The 19,651-nt window shown below is 40.1% G+C and overlaps 1 protein-coding gene across 8 annotated transcripts in view; it reads right to left on the reverse strand.

Moving 5' to 3' along the window:
* Positions 1-19,024, reverse strand: part of SPTAN1 (spectrin alpha, non-erythrocytic 1) — a 53,260-nt gene extending 34,236 nt beyond the window's left edge. For 3 of the 8 annotated variants that reach the window (XM_067309241.1, XM_067309240.1, XM_067309236.1), the window contains exons 1-14: positions 13,049-13,078; positions 10,397-10,636; positions 9,646-9,771; positions 8,088-8,156; positions 6,958-7,098; positions 5,584-5,730; positions 4,855-4,988; positions 4,056-4,200; positions 3,807-3,961; positions 2,369-2,504; positions 1,650-1,751; positions 1,156-1,293; positions 611-721; positions 81-158 (exon numbers count right to left, since the gene is read on the reverse strand). In XM_067309241.1, coding sequence (XP_067165342.1) covers positions 81-158; positions 611-721; positions 1,156-1,293; positions 1,650-1,751; positions 2,369-2,504; positions 3,807-3,961; positions 4,056-4,200; positions 4,855-4,988; positions 5,584-5,730; positions 6,958-7,098; positions 8,088-8,156; positions 9,646-9,771; positions 10,397-10,636; positions 13,049-13,063 — 1,737 coding nt within the window. In that variant the 5' untranslated portion in view covers positions 13,064-13,078. Of the gene's footprint in view, positions 1-80; positions 159-610; positions 722-1,155; positions 1,294-1,649; positions 1,752-2,368; positions 2,505-3,806; positions 3,962-4,055; positions 4,201-4,854; positions 4,989-5,583; positions 5,731-6,957; positions 7,099-8,087; positions 8,157-9,645; positions 9,772-10,396; positions 10,637-13,048; positions 13,079-14,420; positions 14,459-18,963 lie in introns of those variants that run through there. The other 5 variants (XM_067309243.1, XM_067309245.1, XM_067309242.1 and 2 more) reach the window with 3 other exon arrangements.
* Between the last annotated feature and the right edge of the window lie 627 nt (positions 19,025-19,651).

Genomic DNA, 19,651 nt, shown 5'->3' on the forward strand with positions numbered 1-19,651 from the left:
TCACTGTATTCATAACTTTTAAAATAAAAAACCAGAACATTATTTAAAGTCTGAAGTCTTAAACTATTTTTAATACTTACAGCATCTCTGCGTGTAGCAACATCATCCATGGCATAATGGTTATTCTGAATCAGTTTAGTAGCAAACTCATCTAGTGCCTAAAGACAAAAGAGTTTTCCATTCACTTGATATAACAAAAATTGTTTGTGCAAGTTTACTTAGTAAATTAGTTCTTGAAAGTTTACCACAGTATAATTAACAGACAGGCATTAAGATAACTACTCTTAAAATTCTTCATCTGCACCATCATCTCATATATGGATGAAGGCAGATTTTTGACAATTTATCACCCATATATGCGCTGCCATGATATGCAAGTACTGGGTTACTCAGATCTCTGAGACAGCAAGCAAGCCCTATCCTACCTTTTCCACTATTAGTGTTCCATTTTACAGAGAATACATACGTCGCATTTATCACAGCGGATCATTCTCCAGAGCAAACTCCATCTTCCTCTGTCATTCCCCCAGCAGTGTCTCCTACCCAATCGATACATTTACTTATTTTTATTTCTTGCCTATTTGGTGATCGCATAATGTAAATGTCTTACTGTGATTTTCTCCTCTTGGGCACTTAGGGATTTCTCAAAGTCCTCATGCTTCTTTAGAAGGGCCTCAACACTATCCAGAGAATCACCAAGGTCTTCATTCAGCAGAAATGCCTACAGTAAAGAAACAAACACATCACTGATTTTTATGTTTCCATCCTCAGCTGCTCTAAAAGTCAACTCAAGTACGGACAGCGGTATTTACTAACATATGACATTATAGGAAAGTGAAGGATGATATACTGGGATAGTGTTCTTTGTACACCTCTAAAAACCAAAGATCCCGAATAATTCTTTTTAGCTTCCTATTCAAAAACTACGTTAGCACACATAAAAGCAATCTCAAGCCAATTCACCACAACTAATAGTTCTAGCATTAGATGGAAAAAGTCTTTGGGGCAGCTTGGAACTCTATAAAGTATTTTGTTCACTAAAGCATGTATAGTGGCAGTCACCACCACTGACAAAGGCCATTTATCAAAGTCCACAGAAAACTAGTCAGAAATGAAAATCAACCATATCTGGAGAGTTCAAAGATATGCACTCACTTCTTGTTTGCTCATCCAGTTGTCAACTTGTTCAGTATCTCTGTAGAAGAGCTGCAGGTCCATGCACTGTTCATACTGTTGTCTGCGAAGCTCCCATAGTTCTAGCAAGGCAGATCTTTCATCTGAGAGGATGGTTAGCTAAGGGATTGGGAAGAGGCATGTATAATCACTTAATTTAACAGACTGGCTCATTACAATCTCAATGTAAAATCAAGTTGGAACTTTAAAAAGGTGGTTAACAGAGGACTGAGAATGACCTCTCAGGTAATAGAATCATTCTCCTGTTACTGACACCATCATCATCAGATAGCGTGAACCTTTTCTCAGCTTGCACACATTACTTAAGTTAATGAAAAAAGCTCTGTAACCTAGAGATATGATACTTTGCAGCTTAAGATCTTAACAAGAAATAAACTTTTAATTTAAGGGACACAGAAGAACGAGACGACTTAAAATTCTTCTAGGAGATCTTGCTCTCCAGTTGACCAACTTACCTTTTCTTTAACTTCATCAGAAGCGTAGTGCCCAGCGGCAAGCAAAGCCTGACCAGACTCATCAGCAGATTTGAAGCTATCTTCATGGGCATCAATTTCTCCCTATTGAAGGGGATGTGAACAAGCCATTTTCAAAATTTATCTTAAATTAGAGTGTCAGAACATGAAGACTGCTATTGAAAATAGCATGCTGTTGCTAGACTGCTAATGAAAATAACAGAGACAACAGTCTGGATACCTGACTGATAAACATTTAATCATCTTTAAATACATTACACTGAACATGGAAACTAGAATCAAATGTACTATCTTGCAGCACAGATGTAAGGCAAGTATAAATTCATATGTTAAACAGAAACTAAAGGTTGGTGTCAAGTCACATTCTTGCTGCTTATTTAGAGCAATCCCTCATGATGGGAAATTAAAAGTCATTAGCCCAAGTGACTGCTGTCAGGTCTAATTATTTTTAATAAAATATTATCACAAGCATTCTTAAACACTTACACTTAACACTTAAACAGTGGGTGTATCTACCCACTATCAAGAACCATAAAGTAAAAAAATCTTAAATCAGAACAGTTAGCAATCTAGTGTTTTTAGTTGCATGATCAAAGGATTCTAGTGATACGACATTACCAGTTCTGATTCAGAGATTGTGTTAGACATACAAATTGGTCTTTGAGCATTACTGATCAGATTTGACTGTCTAAGCAGTATACCTTATGTTCCTGATGTCTATCTAGAAGGGCTTCTGCTCCAGCCACGTCATTGGCAAGTTCGTCAGCATTTATTAGGGCCTTCATTTCAGTCACCCAGCTAGTGAGGTCACGGAAGTCTGCAAGAAAGCGCTGCAACCTGGGGAAAGCAAAAGGAAAAATGGTTGGGAATCATTTGTTTGCATAGTTTCGCTATCCTCAACTCCAAAGATAAGGAATTACAAATGTAAAAGCTGTTCCTCAGATAGGAACAAGTTAAGACAATACCAAAAAGCAATTATATTAAGTAAATAAATGTGCCCTCAATTCAAGAGAGAAGTCTTCTAAAGTTAGGAAAATGCTGGGTTTAAAATCAAGGGAGATAACTTTTGCTATTTCTCAAGTACATGTTTTGCATATAACCTATACTGAAAGTAAACGGCATATTCCTAACCACAAGTCTGCGTGTTGAAGGCAACAGAAATCAAAAGACAGTTTGAGCAGAATGTTTCAGGATGGCGCACAGCACCGCTCCTGTGACAAACACAGCGTATGGGGGCAGGGAGAGGAGAAGTGGCAGGGAGAGACTGACAGAAAATTTCAACTGCACACGCCTCAGTCAAAAAAAAAAAAAAAAAAAAAAAGGCAAACAAATTCTCAGATTCCTTTCAGCATGTCTTCACTATTCTTTGCCTTCGGCATCTGCTTAACACTTATCAGCAAATGTGATCTCTTTCTGTTTGCCTTTTAAATTTGCTGTTAATTGATCTGAAGAGATTATGACAGTGAAGGCAAAAAAAAAAAAAGATTATTTTGTGGGCTACTACCACCAATCTTGCATCATGGGAGAGAAAAAATAGTACAAACAAAAACAGAGAGTATGTAAACTAACCATCATACTGGGATGAGTTTATTTTTAGTATGACTTCTTAACAATGATCTAACAATTTATGTTTCTTAGACAACCAGATTTGTATAGGAACAAGACTGGATGAGGAAAAAATCCCACAACAAAGCAACTATCACAGATGAGACTGGTATTTCTTTTAGTCTGGGACAATACATCAAAACAATACATCATACTTCACAGAATAATGACTCCATAGTGAACAGATTTACAACATGCATATTCTTAAAAAAAAAGTCACATAATGTACTTCAGAATGCAAGTATCAACTCAGATGGGAAAAAAGGTGAGTATGTCCTAAAACCTGGTGTCCGTTTTCATAATCCATATCCAGAGAACAACCAAAAGCCATAGATGTGTTTTTCATATAAATATTTTTTTCACTATTAGAAGTCACTGAAAAATATAATTTAGTGAACAAAACTCTGTGTTTCTAAAAACACCAGAATCATCCAAAAACTTTGGAAATTATCTCCCTTTCTTCTCCTTCCAACAGCCCTCTACCAAATTTGAGTAAGGAAGAAAGAAGTCATTTCAGCAAGACAGCATTCCTACCTGTAGGAGTCATTAAGGCGAGCATGCCTCTCCGCTGCCAGCGTTCGGATTTGTTCCCAGTTGGCAATCAGCTCCTCCCGTTTCACTTGAATTTGAGAGGCATTTATTGGGTGAGACTGCTGCAAACGGTCAGCTTCTGCGCAAAGAGCCTTTACCTAGACCCCGTCACAAACAGCGAGTAAGCTTCTAGCCTATTACAAGCAAGTTAAATAGTTTATGTTGTAGGTAAAATGAATTTCGTATGGGTACCTTATCTTCCAGAGCTGCAAGATCTCTTTCCAGACCTTCATGCTTGCGCAATAAAGCCTGCACACTGGCTAAGTCTCTGCCAAAATCATCTGAGGCCATCAACTGCCCCTTCTCCTTAATCCAGCTGATAGTTTCATCCACATCCCTTCAAAAAGGAGCACAAATTGAATGGACTCGATCTTTTATGGGGAGGGTAAGAAAGCAGGATGTTTTCACTTACCACAGACTTACTGGCAATACAAATGCATATATCAACATTGCAGCCAACTACAATCATCCTTTTTTTAAGGAAATCTCAAAAGATAGGCTAAACCCTGAAGTGTATTGGCTGCCCATTTTTCTGATGGTGTCATCAGATGCAAATAAGAAATTACAGCACTGCTGGACACCATCACCTAATAGGCCCATTTCCCACACTGGACCAAGGCCCTTTCTCCACCTTCATTCCAGCAAATTTCAAAATGCCATGAACAGCAGAGGACCACCTCTTTTGATGCTCATCTAGGATGGAATTAGGAAAAGCAGCTCTCAGAGGAAAGGGTGGCAAAACTGTCACCTAGCAAGGATGACTGGAATCACAGAGTTTTGAAAAGCTAAATCAGAACAATTATTCTAAGTAAATTTTAGAACAACAAGATCCTCCCTTCACAGAGTCATAAAGAGTAAAGCATAAACATAACAGAGGATGGTAGGCTCTTCTCATAATAGTATATGTAGCTGAATGTATCATTAGACATCACTACAAGCGATCATCACCACAAGTATTACACCACTTTAGTAGACCCAACCACGTTCATACCTGTTGAAGCGCTGAACTTCAGCTGCCCCAAAGAGTTTTCCTTGCCTCTGAAGGGCAAGCCCCTTAAGACGCTGCCAGCTTGCATTAACTTCATCCTGTTTGGACTTTATCAGTTCTTCCTCAGGGTGTTGTTCCTAGTGAGCAATGGAAAAAATGTTATTTTCATATGTTCTGTGGTTTTGTATCTATCAGCAAATCCTGGAAACACCCATATTTTCCAAGAGATCAATGTGTAATTACTGCACTTTCCACCTGATCTCTCAGTCCTATCTATGGTTCTCCCGAAACAATAGTGTAAATATGCAATACTCTTCCAATAGCCTATGTTTCTCTATGCACTAATTAGTCAACCTAAAGAGGGCTGAAACAGTAGCTATAGCACAATACTTCCTGCCCTGTCTCCAACCTTGCCCAAGCCCCAGATGATATACAAGAACAGAAGATATATTAATTGTATCCAGGGGAAATACATTTAACTTCAAATATGACAGTTTCACTTACAAAATTACTACTCTCCACATTTGCAGGAACTGCCTCAGCTGAGGCAGAGTTATTCAAGCTGCCCAGAAGAAGAATGAGTGAACTGAATGACACCCATTCAAGATTAAGATAGGCAGGTCTCTAGGCACACAGAGAATAAACTATAGACATCCGATACACAAGGAGGAGGGCAGAAGAACAAGTCTCCCGACTTGCCAGGAGACATTTTCAACACACATGACCATTTACCTGGATAAGTTTACCAGCAAACTGGTTCACTTCATTTACTCTTTCCTCATGAGCTGCTAGGTCTGTCTGAAACTCTTCAAACTTCTTTTGCAAAACCTCCACATGCTCCAAGTCCTGGCCAAGCTCTTCTGAGGTCACTATTGCTTCCTAGCACATTGAGGAAAAAAGTCAATTTCAGCATAACCTAAGAGAAATCACTACCAGGACTCAGGAGGCAAATTCTCCTCATTTTAAATAGTTCAAAAATAGTTACAATCCTTACGTTTTAAAGGCCATTTTAAAATGACACCTTAAGTTAGCATGATATTCCCACAAAATTATCCCTGGAAAAAAAAAAAAAAAAAAAAAAGACAACACCCCTCCACACACCCTACCCTCCCAAATAAAAACACCTTTCCTTTATTATGGAAAACATCCAAGTTCACTAAGGGGGTTGTTTTTCTATCTTGTTTGCTTTTATTCATTTTTCAAGTAACTGAGTATTATCAATTTCTCTATCATGTTTTGTGTTCTGTGCATGATGATCATTCCTACAACAACCTAAATTACTGAAAGAAAATATGCATGGGGGAAAAAAAAATATATATATATTTTTCAAAGCAACAAAATAACTGGCCATACTATTTAGGAGAACACACAATGACAAGAATTTGTTTACATTTTTAGATTATTTATGGATAATTGCTGTAGGCTCCCAATCTGAGATTTCTTTACGAAAAGTGCACTGTCATACTCAGCAACAGTTATGTAGGATTTACAGTTCCAACCCACAGTGACACAAAATAGCAAGCCTTTATTAAGAAAACCAGGATGATCATTTTGTGGCTTTTTTACTCAATATTGTGGTTTGTGGTCTGTTTCTTCAGAGTTCAAAGAAGTCAAAAGCAAACAGTTCTCTTGCAGGAAATGTCCTTACAACGTATATCTAAAGATATTCCAGTCATATGTAATTATGTACACACTGTTTGGTGGCTAGGCTGGTCGCTTTCCAACAGCTCACTTAAAACATTTATTACAAAAAATTGTTTTTACATGCTATAGATTTCACCTAACAGGAAACTTGGTTACAATTACTATGAGAAATATGAAGGTCTCCTTAAAGCAAAGGAGGGAATTGATTATGTTTAATTATGCTCTCCAAATACCAATTTCTCTCTTACTCAGTCTAATACCTTTTTTTGTGGCTGCAAAAGAAAGAATAATGGTTTGCATATCTATTGCTTATACAATACAAATAACCTCAATAAAATGTGTATCCACATTCAAGAGCTCTCTGGTGACTACCTGAACTACAGCAAAAATGTTGATAAAAAATTTCCACGCAGTAAATCAAATTTCCCGTCAAAAATACAGTAAAGGCAGATAATAATATACCTTGTCATTGATCCAGTCCAAGACATCTTCACATTCTCTTAAGTACTGCACCAGCTTTTGGGCTTGCAACAATTTGACTCCCTTCTCTCTCATTTTTTCCAGTAGTAATTCCCATAGTCGGTGAAGCTCCTGCAGTCGAGTCTAGAATGATAGGATGTTGATATTAAATCCTGTTTCAAGGAAGATTACATTTTGCAGAGCAGTTATATTCCCTGTCCTTAAACTTTGGGAAAAATCTCCTTTTAATGTTCCTAAACCTTACTTTAGACAAAGGGTGGACAAACCACATAGCAGTTTCATCTCCAGTCATTAGCTTTCAAAGGATATAAGATGATATAACAGAGGAGTAGAACACACAAGTTGGAAATCACTGAACTGAGTATTTAAACACTTGTTGTTAGTTAATGAAGCTATCAAATAGTTATGTTTACATAACTATTTATGGGGTAAACATTTTGAGATAAAATTGATTATAATTCTATGCTAGAGTGAAGTTAGACAAAAAACTGCTGCTATCCCCATCAAATGCTCATTCTTTTAAATGGAAGTCAACTCCCGATAAGCGAGTCTTCTCTCCATTTTTGGATTTATTTTTATTTAAGACCACACATTATGTTTCAAGTCAAACCTGTACCACTTTACAATATTTGCTAACCATTTCTCTTAGCACTAGTCAGTTAACATATTTAGTCAACACGAGTAATATAATACTGAAACACTAGGAGCAATTACTAGTTTTAACACTGAGTCTCTCTGGCTGCACTCTGCCTTCCAAAACATCTGGGAGAGACCATAAACCTTACAGACGATTAGAAAAAAAAACTACACTCCCACACAGACACACAACTTGCAAAACAGGAAAGAATCTGCTCCACCCATCATCTATAATGCTTCGCACATCGAGATCTGAAACTTGAAAGTCATGCTAGAGAAGCTTTTGAACATCTAACATGGGCGGGCACTTATTTCATCTATTTAGAAAGTTCAATTATGTAGGTTTCAAGGAAAGAAACAGCTCACACCACTCGAATTCCCAGCACTGCCCCAAATCATAGCGCAAACTGTCGGCAATGGAAGAAAGCACACATTGCAAAGGAAAGTTGCACTGCACAGCCAGAAGTTTCACCTACTCGTATGTGGCACCCAACTTGGGTAGCAGTTACTATTGGACGCTGTGCAGTCCTGTATGGCGTGAAAGACTAAACCGTTAAAAGACAAATTACCACTCAGAACATGAATAAGAACTTACATTGAAGAGCAGAGCCAAGACACAAGATTATTAAGACCACCCAACTGAAAACATTTTTCCCATCTGCAGTACTGATTACATGATCAAAATGCACTTGCACAATGAGATTTCTAAAATAAGGATTAGTTTAGAGTGCTTTATTACATGATGCATAAAAAAACATTTCTGCTTTTGTTAGTCACCACCCTTTTCTTATATTCAATGAAATAAAGTATCAGTGAGTTTGATAATCACCACAAAAATATCACAGGAGTCCTCTTTTTGGGAAGTTATACAAGCTCACATCCAAGTCTTGTAAAGGAAAGAGCTTTAAACAACTTTAAAACACTTTTTTGCATTAAAGAAAATGCAGCTATAACCAATACTGAGACAACTTACCAAGGGCCCAGAAACAGATTTAAGAAAATGAGTCCTAGAAAAGAAGTTGATGGAAGGAAAATAAAAATAACCATATACTAGTGAGGTGTGTGTCTGTGTAAAGCATCCCCAGGAATAGGAAAGAAACACTAATTTGTCTAGAGAAAAATGAGAATAAATAAGAGAAGGGGTAAGGGCAATTGTCAAGTTAAGTCGTCAATTAAAATTTCTAGCTTATTTGGACTTTTTAAAATAGTGAGTCATCCAAATTTGGTCAAATATAAACTTATCTAGTGTAGCAGCAAAGATTTTTTTTAAACAGAATTGTCATTGCATTACACAGGTCAGGAGATTCTAAGAGAAGGGGAGGAAAAAACAAAACAAAACAAAAAAACCCAACAATAGATCTCATGAGGATTTGAAGAAAGCTTATTTCCTGCTGTCATGGAAGTAGCTGTCCTAAGAGATGTTTACAGCTGGATAAACCGAGCAGGGAGAGTACAGTACTTAGAGGTCTTAGAAAAGCTGAGGAACACAAACTCAAGGAGAATCAGATGTATGGCCAGTACAATTCAAACAAAATGTTAAAATCACCAAAGATGTGATCTGGGTTACAGTTTGGGAACAGAAATAAGACCTTTGAAGTTTATTGACGTGGCTGCTTGTATTACCCATAATGATACAAGCAAAAAATGTAGTGCCCAAGACCCCTGACACGGGGCCTTGCGAATTTGCTGCTTCTTGATAGTGTGATGTCTTGGGAAGAACCACAAGTATAATTCATCATTTGACCTGTACTTTTCAACATGTTATTGAATTACTGACAATTTTCCAGTCCAAGTTCCCGGACTCTGTAGGCAGATATTTCGTTTAAGAATCGGTTCCAAAAAAAGATATGAACTAGGTGCTCAGTGAAAGAGAAAAATACCTGTAAGTTTTACAAATACAAGTTCTCCCGTGATTTTACTAATCAAATACCTGTAGAATTTAAAGAGCGTTTTAAAATTTAGAGTTATCCATATCATCCACACAAATTGTTGAAGGAAAAAAAACTTAAGAGGCAAAAAAGTTTTAAAACTCACTCTTATGGTTTCTGATGCAAAATGCCCCTCATTAATCATCTGATTTCCAGTCTCATCCAGTTTAACGATAGCCCCTGAATTGGCCTGAACCTCAGCTTCAAAGGCTTGGTGCTTCTGTAGCTTCCCCTAAAAGTAAAACATCAAAGAACGTGACTAAGGTTTGGTGCACAGCCCTCCTCCACATTTCCCAGCATTAAAGTTTAAGTGCATTTCATGCAAAGATTTAGTACCAACTCAAACAAACAAGAAAATAGCACAGCTAAAATCATAGCTGTACCATATGCTTCACAGGTGGATTCAAACATCCCAATTTTAGTTAGTTCATTATTGTGTTTGCTCTTTTACTTCAGAGCGTTCAAACATTTGGGAGCCCATTCAGTTAGTCCCACCCACACAAGTTAATTTTCTACAAACATCTTTTTTTTGTGGAAACAATAAGAATTAATTCACGTTGATTTATAGAGCTAAAGTGACCAACAAATTCTAGAAATAAACAAGGCTGGTTTTTCACTACATTGCGCTGAGTAACTTTTTGCATGCTGATTTAGTGTCTAATCCATTATTTGAAATATTCCAATCATATCAGCAAAGAAGTCAGGCTTTTGAAGAACACTTTGCAGGTCCATGGTATTTGCATCCACGTCTCTTCATCACTCTCCATTCAAGGTCCACTTGAGCATTTGTTCTGTCTACTCTAGTTGACCTGATATGCCTTAATTGTATAAAAACATAAAACGGGAGTAGGACTTACCTGTAAATTGCTTGGGTCTTTGTAATTTTCATCAGATGCTATCTGGAGTTTCTCTTGGATCCATTTTTCAAGCTCATCTGCATCACGCTGGAAAAACTGGAATCGATAGGAATCTTCAAGTTTTTGGCGCCTTAGAGAAGATAGTTCCTTGAACCTGTGGTAACGGTCCAAAACTTGCTGGCGCCTTTCTTGGATATCTTCTGCTGTTTCCAACACTTTTACACCGCTTGGATCCATTTTCTGAAAGCCAAAAAAAACTCAGTTAACATTTGGCTTGTAATATAAAACAAAAGTAGCGTAGGAAGAGATCTGTGCAAGAAAAGCCTGTTTTCTAAACTCACATGTAGTTTACTCAAGTCTTACTCTGTGCATGTGTGCGTGCGCGTGTGTGTGCACGTGTACATGGACAAATATAAAAACATGCTTCTAGCAAAAAAAATCATGAGAAAGGAAATACTTACAAAGGCGTTTAGCATCTACTTGTTTTGTAAAATATGGTTGTGGCCTATCTATCCCGCAATACAAATGCCATGTCATCTCAAACTGCAGCATGCAAGTGTCTAATACAAATTTAAAAATATGTGTGTGTGTGTATATATAAAAATATATCTCATACAAATGCAGGAAATCTGGAAATATTTTATTTAAAATTGTGGTTTTAGAAAAACTTCAAGAAGAATATTACTGTTGTTTAAGAACAGCTAATTGCTCTGTACAGGTATGCATATGTGTGTGTGCATATAGATATATACGTACATGTGTGTGTGCGTGTATCCTCTCTGTTCTCTCAAAGTTATAAAGTAAACCTGTCACTCCCTACATAATCTTTCAAAAGCCAATACAGCATGCTCACATAGACCCCTTAAAAAAACGAAAAGGAATTTAAAGAGCATTCTGTATAACTAATGATCCTTCTCTGACCACTGACTGAAAATCCTCTTGCATTGCTTTATACATTAAAAAAATTGTTATTGCTACCATAGACAGCAAAGAAATGACTACTGTTCTGCTTCATCTACTTTCTAACAGAAGTGTAATAACCTTTAATTTTCAGTTCTTAAACTTTCAAAGACAATTTGATTTTTAATGAGACACCTATGCATTAGAACAGAGTTGTAACACAAATTGAAAACAGTATTCGTTATTGTCATTGGAGTTTGAATATTTACTTGTTTAACTCACTATGCACATCAAGAAGCTGTTGCAACAAATATTCTGTGCTGGAACAATTAGACAATTAATGCCTTGATGTACAAGTGTTTACATGTATAGCTCACTACTTTTATTATAAATTCGGTAAGCATCAAGCTGAATGTAAGCTTCAATCATATCAATAATAAAAAAGAAACCAAGTGTAACTGCATATCGAGAAAGATGGGCAATCTCTAAAACGTGCTGTTAAACAAGAAACTGTTATTTAGTCGCTAGCTGCACACTTTAATTAGACACCTATCTTGCACAATTCTGTGAAAAATTCCGTTGATTGGGAAACTATCTATATGCTTGTGTTTTCTGTTTGGATCCCGGCACTTGCAAAGGGACCATCTGATAGAAAGGAACATACGGGGGCGAATTTGCACATTCCAGAGCTCTCTTCCCGTAGTCACACCCTGCAACAGGACAGCCATCTCAGCAGCAGTTGTTACTCCAGTGAACTCTGAGCCCCAACTGCATTGCGGCAGTTTAAGGAAGGAAAGAAAACTCAGCCGTGTTTTCTCATCCAAGCCTGGGCGTTTCATTCACTACTGTCAGGAGAGGGCAAGGCAAAAACCGCCTGTGTGGACTGTATTATATCAATGAAGTCCAAGTTTCACCTGACAGTGGTACCAAAGGCTACACTCGATTAGCATACTTTAATATTTAAAGATCAAAATCCTGAATGTAACTTGAGCTCAGCTACAGATTCACTTTCCTAAGAAACTAGCTGTTTTTTTCAACGCTGTTTCAAACATAACCTTTTCCCTCCAGAAAGATAGCAAGTGAGTAAAATATGACTAAGTTATGGCTAAAAACCTCCTTTTCTGTGCTGTTACATTGTGTCTGGATTTGGCCAAGATTTATTTATTTATTTATTAAATTGTGTTCACGAAGAACAAAGCTGCAGATAGTCTAAATGCATTATGCAGCCATATCCTACCTCTCTGTTTACTCTGGTTATCTACGTTACTGGAAAAAATGAAACCCTAGTTAGTCTTTGGAACACAGTAAAATCTTTTGCTGTCAACTTACATTTCACTATTAGAAATGTCCTCCACAGTCCAAATAATTAAAAATATATATCTATATATTATTTACAAATAGAAGACATTTTGTAATGGCCTCTTGCCATGCAATCTGGCTCATCTTTCTGCTGGAATTTGTTAAAAGAAAGACTCTTTTTATAACTACAGTAAGTCGAGCCAGTCAATTGTAAAAGAAGTGCTTTGGTCTAGCAATAATAGACTGTTCTTTCCTGCAGCAGATCAGCTGACGTCAGCAAGTCTGTGCTCTGCCAAAACGCGATCAGCAGTCACTAGGGAGCTCTGAACTCAAAAGTCATCGATGCTGCAGAATGATGCAGTCTGTATCCAATGCTTTCGTGCTACAACTGCAGTACCCCTCTCAAAATGAAGTCATCCCCAACACGTTTCTAAAGCTTCGCGGTTCGCTTACATCATTAAGAGGCATCGACCTTCCTCTACGACGCACCGCTGCCGCCCTACCGCGAGGACCCCTACCAAGAAGTTAGGCTTTATGCTTTCAGCGTGAAAAATGCTGTTTAAATTCAGATGCACGTGAACACCCGGGCTGTGCCGGGTAACGGGCTCCGGCGCGGGCCGCGGGCGCAGCGCCATTCCCCACCTCGCTGCCGCGGGCGGGCGGGCGGCCCCTCCCGGCGCAGCCTGCGCCCAGCCGATAAGGTCAGGCCCAGCGAAAGTTCCAGGCTGCGCAGGGAGGCTGAACTAACGGGGCTGTTTCCTACCGAAAACCTCGGCCTGCCACGGAGCTACGACATTACCCCCAAAAGACGTCTCCAAACCAGCACACCTGCCTTAACTGCTTCGAAGGGAATTGCCATGACGTTTTTATGTTGTAAAACTAACTTTAGAAAACTGCTAATCAGCTTGAGTCTATCTAAAAAAAAAAACCAACAAAAACCAAAATCAATCAGCAGTGCTCCTTTGCACTATTCCATTGGGGTGGTGGTTTTACCAAAAACATCAAAAAGTGGAATACAATTTGGGAGGTGAACAAAACAAAACAAAAAAGACTTATCTATTAATCTATTACTCTCACCCTTCAATACAAAATGCCCACCTTCCCCAGAAAAATTATATAAAAGGTACGCTGGACTTTTGAATGGGAATATACAGCTGCGGATATTTAAAGACGCCGCAGTGCAACAACGATGATGTCAGCAACATCATTCAAGTTCAGAAAACAGTTGTATCAAGGGGGGGTTAAATAGGAATTGCAGCGACGCTGTCAGGGCAGACACACATCGGACCTGCCAGCATTTCCCTTACCAAAACATGTTTTCAGGAATTTAAAAACTTGAACGCAAAAGACGTCAAGTGCTATATAGAAGATTTTGGCATATTTTTAAAACAATTACACAAAGCTTAAAGAATTAAACTACTCTGCCTGACAAGCAATCAGATATCAGTATATAAAGATCACTATCTTAATATGTAGTAAAATAATGACGTTTACTCGAAACAAGTCCTGACGCGTTATGCGTGTTCAGCATACGTGCTCCTAGCAATACCCTGTAATATGAGTAATATTCCTCCTCCTGCTTCCCAAACATGCACACACAGAGCAACTTGATGCACTTTTTTCCGCTCATCAATATTAGGCACCGTAAGCCCTGTCAAAAGGGCACTTAACTCGGATATTGGCTACTCTCTCTTGCCTCCCTCTTTGAGGGAGAATATGAATTGCGGATTTTTTTTTGTTTTTTTAAGCAAAAGAGCTTGAATTCTAACACTGGATATGAAAATAATCTTTATAAGGAAAGAACAGAGGAAAAAAAATAGCATACACTTCTCCGACTTTCATTTGCTCCATTCACAGCTTCCTCAAAACGCTAGATAAGAAGTAAGCCGCTATGTCCGTCTCAAGCACGGAAACACCATTACTGCCTGGTTTAGTGCTCAGTTTGCACCAGTACTTCAGATAAATAAAACAGCGCTTCTGAAAAGTACCCGTAGCAGGGACACTAGCTCCTGGTGTTACAAAGGGAATTGCAAGAGCATATTGTGTTACAAAGAAGTAACTGAAGGGTATTGTATCATATATCATATACTACATATTTTAAATGCTACTGAGAAGAAATTAATAACCAGTAATTTTGTTTGTTATAAATTAAAATTAAAAATAAAGAAATCTCAATGGTGGAATATCTGCAGCAAAACCCTAGGTCCAAATACTCCTGGTTACTGTTAAGAAAAGTCACCTAAAGACTCAAAGCAATATAAAAACCCAAGATGTGTTGAAGTCACTGGTTAATGCTATACGTTCATACAAACTAACCACAGAGCAGGTAAAATTCAAACATGTCCCAAAATCTATGGATTTATTACAGGGACACAAGAAACTACAGCAATCAAAAAGTGTAAATTACATGTGAATTAAGCAGGCTGCAAAGCTAGTGATTTATGCTGATTTGAGGGTTTGTGCACAGCCTTAACTAAGTACTTGTGAAATATGGAAGATCATTAAGTGTATTCATTTTTAGGCACTTACTTTTTTAATTTTAATTCTACTAGTCACATAAGAGCACCTAAGTTGATGAAGCTGTATAACACAGCTAAATTGCCTATCTAAATTTGATGCCTTTATGTACAAGTTTTTTTGGTTTTAGTTTGTTTTTAATATCACCCCAGACCTTTGATGAAACTACGCAGAGCTGGCAGGGACTGCACTCTGCACTGAAGCTCCTGAGAAAGCAAATTACCTTGACTGCATTGCAGAAATCCAAAGCTTACAAATAACGTGATACTGTACAATTAACCCCAGCGCTTTCCATTCCTACCATCTTTCACTATAGTTTTAATTGTAGTATAGACATTTATATTACTATTATTTCAAAATAAAATCTAGCTGCCTGTATTATCCAACTAAAGTTTGATGCATCCATCCTACTTATTTTACCATCATTGAACGGAAAACTCTACAGATGCAGGAACAGGTATCCAAATTTAAATGTATAATGTTCTACAGTGTAAGCCATATCGTGGTCAATTTTTAGAAGCTATAACTAAGAAGATATCACTCAAGAACTCTTTAAAGCAAAAAATCTCTTAGAAGAAAATCAATCCACATCAACAGCTGATCATACTGAACTATAACTACAAAATGTTCACACATCATGCATCACAGAAAGGAATTGGGAAATCTGAAGTATTAGAGGAAAGACAGATCAGAATCAACACTGAAGTATAAATAAAGCATCTGCTACATTTTTGTGCCCTATACAGTTCAAATTCTCAGATGAATGGCTTTTTGTTACAAATGGGTCACTGCAATAAAGGCAGGCAAATAAATAAGCGATGACACTTCATGCATTACGTAAAATACCTGGACTTTGACTTTACGAAACGATGACAACATGATGAAGGAATGCAGAGTCTAAAAGGGAGGGGGAAATCAAGATAACATTTAACTAACTACTAGGTAAGGACATAGTTTAATTTTTCTTCTTCCTCTTCAAAATACATATTCAGTCACAGCACACACTTCACACCATCCTTTTGGTTCCTCACCACATATAACGATCTGGAGTTACTGTTACACAAGCTATTGTGAGAGGCAGACTTCCCCATGCAAAAAGGTTAAAATTATCAGCAGTAAAACTTAATTAAAACTGACATTGGTACGTACTAACCTTTCCAGTTAATTTAAAAATATAGTATCGTAATCTGAAGGTCGAAACAAAAAGTAAAGTTATCTGGACTTGGCAAATGACACTTCTTGCTACAGAGTAATAAAATAGGGTGGCTTAATTTAAAGACACAAACAAATTTAATGAGAAGGTTTTAAATATAAATATCTACAAAGACATTCGCATTCAATTATCATGTTAAAAAAGAACAAGTAGCAGTTGTGACAGAAATATTTTTTGAGATGGATCGTTATGTAGCTGGCAACAGCCAAGTAGACCTAACGCACTGAATTTTTAAGATGAAAAATTCCTTGCATCCCTAACCGCATTTTCCCCATGAGTACACTGCAATTCCTGAGACAGTTTGTGGGCAACTGCAGTTACGTGTCTTTGCGCTTGCTGAAGCTAGTGCATATCTACCGTGGCATTTGCATAGCTTAATGTGGATCGGTTGCAGCAGCGAGAAGGCAGCTTGCCACTTTATTTGATCCATGGTCAGCAACAGGAGCACATTGCTGGACTACACTTGGCAATCACCATCAACAGCATCTGCAGTCTGCTCCACCCCATTTTTCTGCTGCCTACACTCCAGGGACGAATGGAAAAAACAAACTCCTACGCTATACTACCATGCAGAGGAGAAGAGGGAGAAATTCACATTATTTCCCCCGATATAGGGGAAGCAATTCCCCTAAAATGCAATGTATTTATGAATAAAACAATTACAACCATATAAATACACTAAAAAGGTTAAATTAAGGCAACAAAGAGACTAAGTTATTTGCATTAAATTAATAGGGTCAGTTATAAACGTAAAAGTTGAGAATTAAGAATTGTGCACCAAGAGGTATCATCCTCTCCTAAAGGGTTTAAAGCTTCTCCTTCCTTTCTTGTATGCAGGAGAAAATCGTAAATAAGGCTTTAAGGATACTCTTTGACATTCTAGATTTTTGTTATTGTTGCTATCCTTTTTTTTTAAACAAACACAAATATGCTTGCTTAAATTCACCAGTCAAGGAGCTCATGAAGGATAACATCCAAATTTGATTAAAAACAACAGCAAAAAAAAGAGCCCACTGAACCTCAGTGCGATCTATGCAGATGTACAATTTCTTTTCCAACAGGAATGGAAATAAATTACTTCATGTGAACAATGTAACCTGCTACCCTGTTTCAAGTATTTTATACAGCTTAATGATTCCATTACTGTGGTTATGGATCCTGCACACAATGCAGCAGAAAGCTTCCTATTTTCAACCTCTTTGTTCATTATTTTCTGTGCACAATTTATAAATAATGACAAATGGAGATTTCATGGAAAAACTGATATGCTAATTGCATTTAAATGCATAAAGGCACACAAAGTGATTTAATATTTGTTTTGAACAAATCTGAAACCCCGACTGAGACCTTTCAGAGAACGCAGTCATCAGAATCTTCTGGCACTTCGCTGCAAACAGAAAGCTTAACAAGAATTTTCCCAGAAAGATACAGGACCATTTCAGGCTCTTTTTTCCTAACGTGTTCATTCGCCATCTCCAGACAACTGCTGTTCAGAACCTGTTTAAATATGTATGAGAGACTGCTCAACAGTCACGTACATTTTAAAGACTGGAAAACGCAGCTATTTTATCATAAAACAGCTACTAAAAATCCCGAACTGGGAACACAGGCGAGCCGAAAAACGTACAGTGATAACGCTTGTGTTTTTCCTTAAATATCAGGGCAAACGATCAGCGCATTGGTACGTATTTATGACCCATCGACGTAGATTTATATCGTTCTAAGCAGGTTAAGCTCTACGGAGGCAATAAATAAGAGAAATGTGCGGCTGTCGTGTCTTTGGCTTTTGTCAAAAGGAAGAACAGGCTCTTCCCCAGGGGAACAAGCGCCGCTTCTCTCACGGAGGAGCCCGGCGCTCGCCCTGCGCACCGAAGCGGCACACGCAAGACGACGGGTCGCCAGGGCTGATTTCAGGGATTCCTGCCAGCCTCTTCCCGCCGGGCTGGCCGGTGCCGGTGGGGGAAGCTATTTACGCGTCCGTCACCGCGCGGGGACGCCTGTCTCCCGGGGGAGAGGGCTCTCCATCCCCCCTTTCCTCCCCCCCTCTCCGCACACACTTTGCTGCGTCTCCTGACCTTGGGCAGGGCTGCGCCGGCGAAGGCGCCGGGAAGCCATTGCTGTGCAACGGGTCCCCGCCGCCGCCGCCGCCCGCCCCGCGCGGTTTTACCTCAGGAGGGAGGCAGCGCTTCGCCGCCGGGGGGAAAAGGAGGCGACGGGCGAGGCGGGTGCCTGCGGCTCCTTCCGCACGGCCGCAGATTCGCCGTCGGTGTTATCCGCCCGCCCGTCTATCCCCTCCCCAGGGCGCTGAATGAAATTCCGGCCGCGGCCCCGAGCTGCCCAGGGCGGAGCCCGCCGCCCCTCCCCCCTCCCCGAGAAAGACCCCGGGCGGCGGCGAGACGGCCGCCCGCGATAACAAACCCCAGGACAGAAGCCGCGGCTGCCGGGGCAGGGCGGCCTCAGCGCCGCGGCGCCCGCAGCCTCCGCCGCCGCCGCGGGAGCGCGCGCGCCCCTACACCTGTCTCCGCAGCGGCGGCGGCAGCGGCGGGGGGGCTCTATCTACCCGAGCGCGGCCGGATAAAGGCGAAGCGCGGCCCTCGGCCGCCCCCGAGCGCGGCGCCCCCCGAGCCCGCCGCCTCACCGGGTCGGTGCGAAGGGTCCTGCCCCGCCGGCTCCGCGCCCTCCGCCCTCCGATAAGGACGCAGCGCGCCGCCCGCGCCGGCCTTTTTATAATGTGGCCGGAGGTGACGTCAGCGCCGCAGAACGGTCTCCCGGCTGGCGGAAAGAGCCGAAGAGCTTCGGAAAGGATCGGTGGCGGCGAGGGGGGGCGGGGGGCGGGGAGGGGAGGGCTCCACCCACCCGAGCCCGGGAGCAGGCCGGCGGCTGCCGAACGCACGAAGCGGCGCATGCGGCGCCAGCGCCTGCAGACGGAGCGAGCCGAAGGGTTCCGGGAAGAGCCGAGAGGTTCCGGAAAGAGCCGAGGGGCGGGGCGGGGTGATACGGGGTGAAGCCGGCGGGGAGCGAGGGGCGAGCGGGGGGGACCCGCTGCACCGACGCTGGTGCACGGAACGGGGGCAGCCTGGGGTGCCCCCTCGGCACATGCAAAAATTCAAGGCAGCACCTGGAAAATCATTTAAAATAGCACTGCAGCATGGAAGCAGTTTTGATTTTCTGCTCCCCCTTTTTTTCCCCCTAGCTGGGTTCAGTTTTCTGCCCTTGAAACATTTAGCTGATGGAGAGGCAAAGAGATCATAGATTTTAAAAATTTAAATCAATGAGCCAGACTCGGACTTTGGACATAAAGCAGCTGCCTCACCCATTTTACGTTT

Source organism: Apteryx mantelli, chromosome 21 (assembly GCF_036417845.1).
Source record: "Apteryx mantelli isolate bAptMan1 chromosome 21, bAptMan1.hap1, whole genome shotgun sequence".
NCBI classification, from domain to species: Eukaryota; Metazoa; Chordata; class Aves; order Apterygiformes; family Apterygidae; genus Apteryx; species Apteryx mantelli.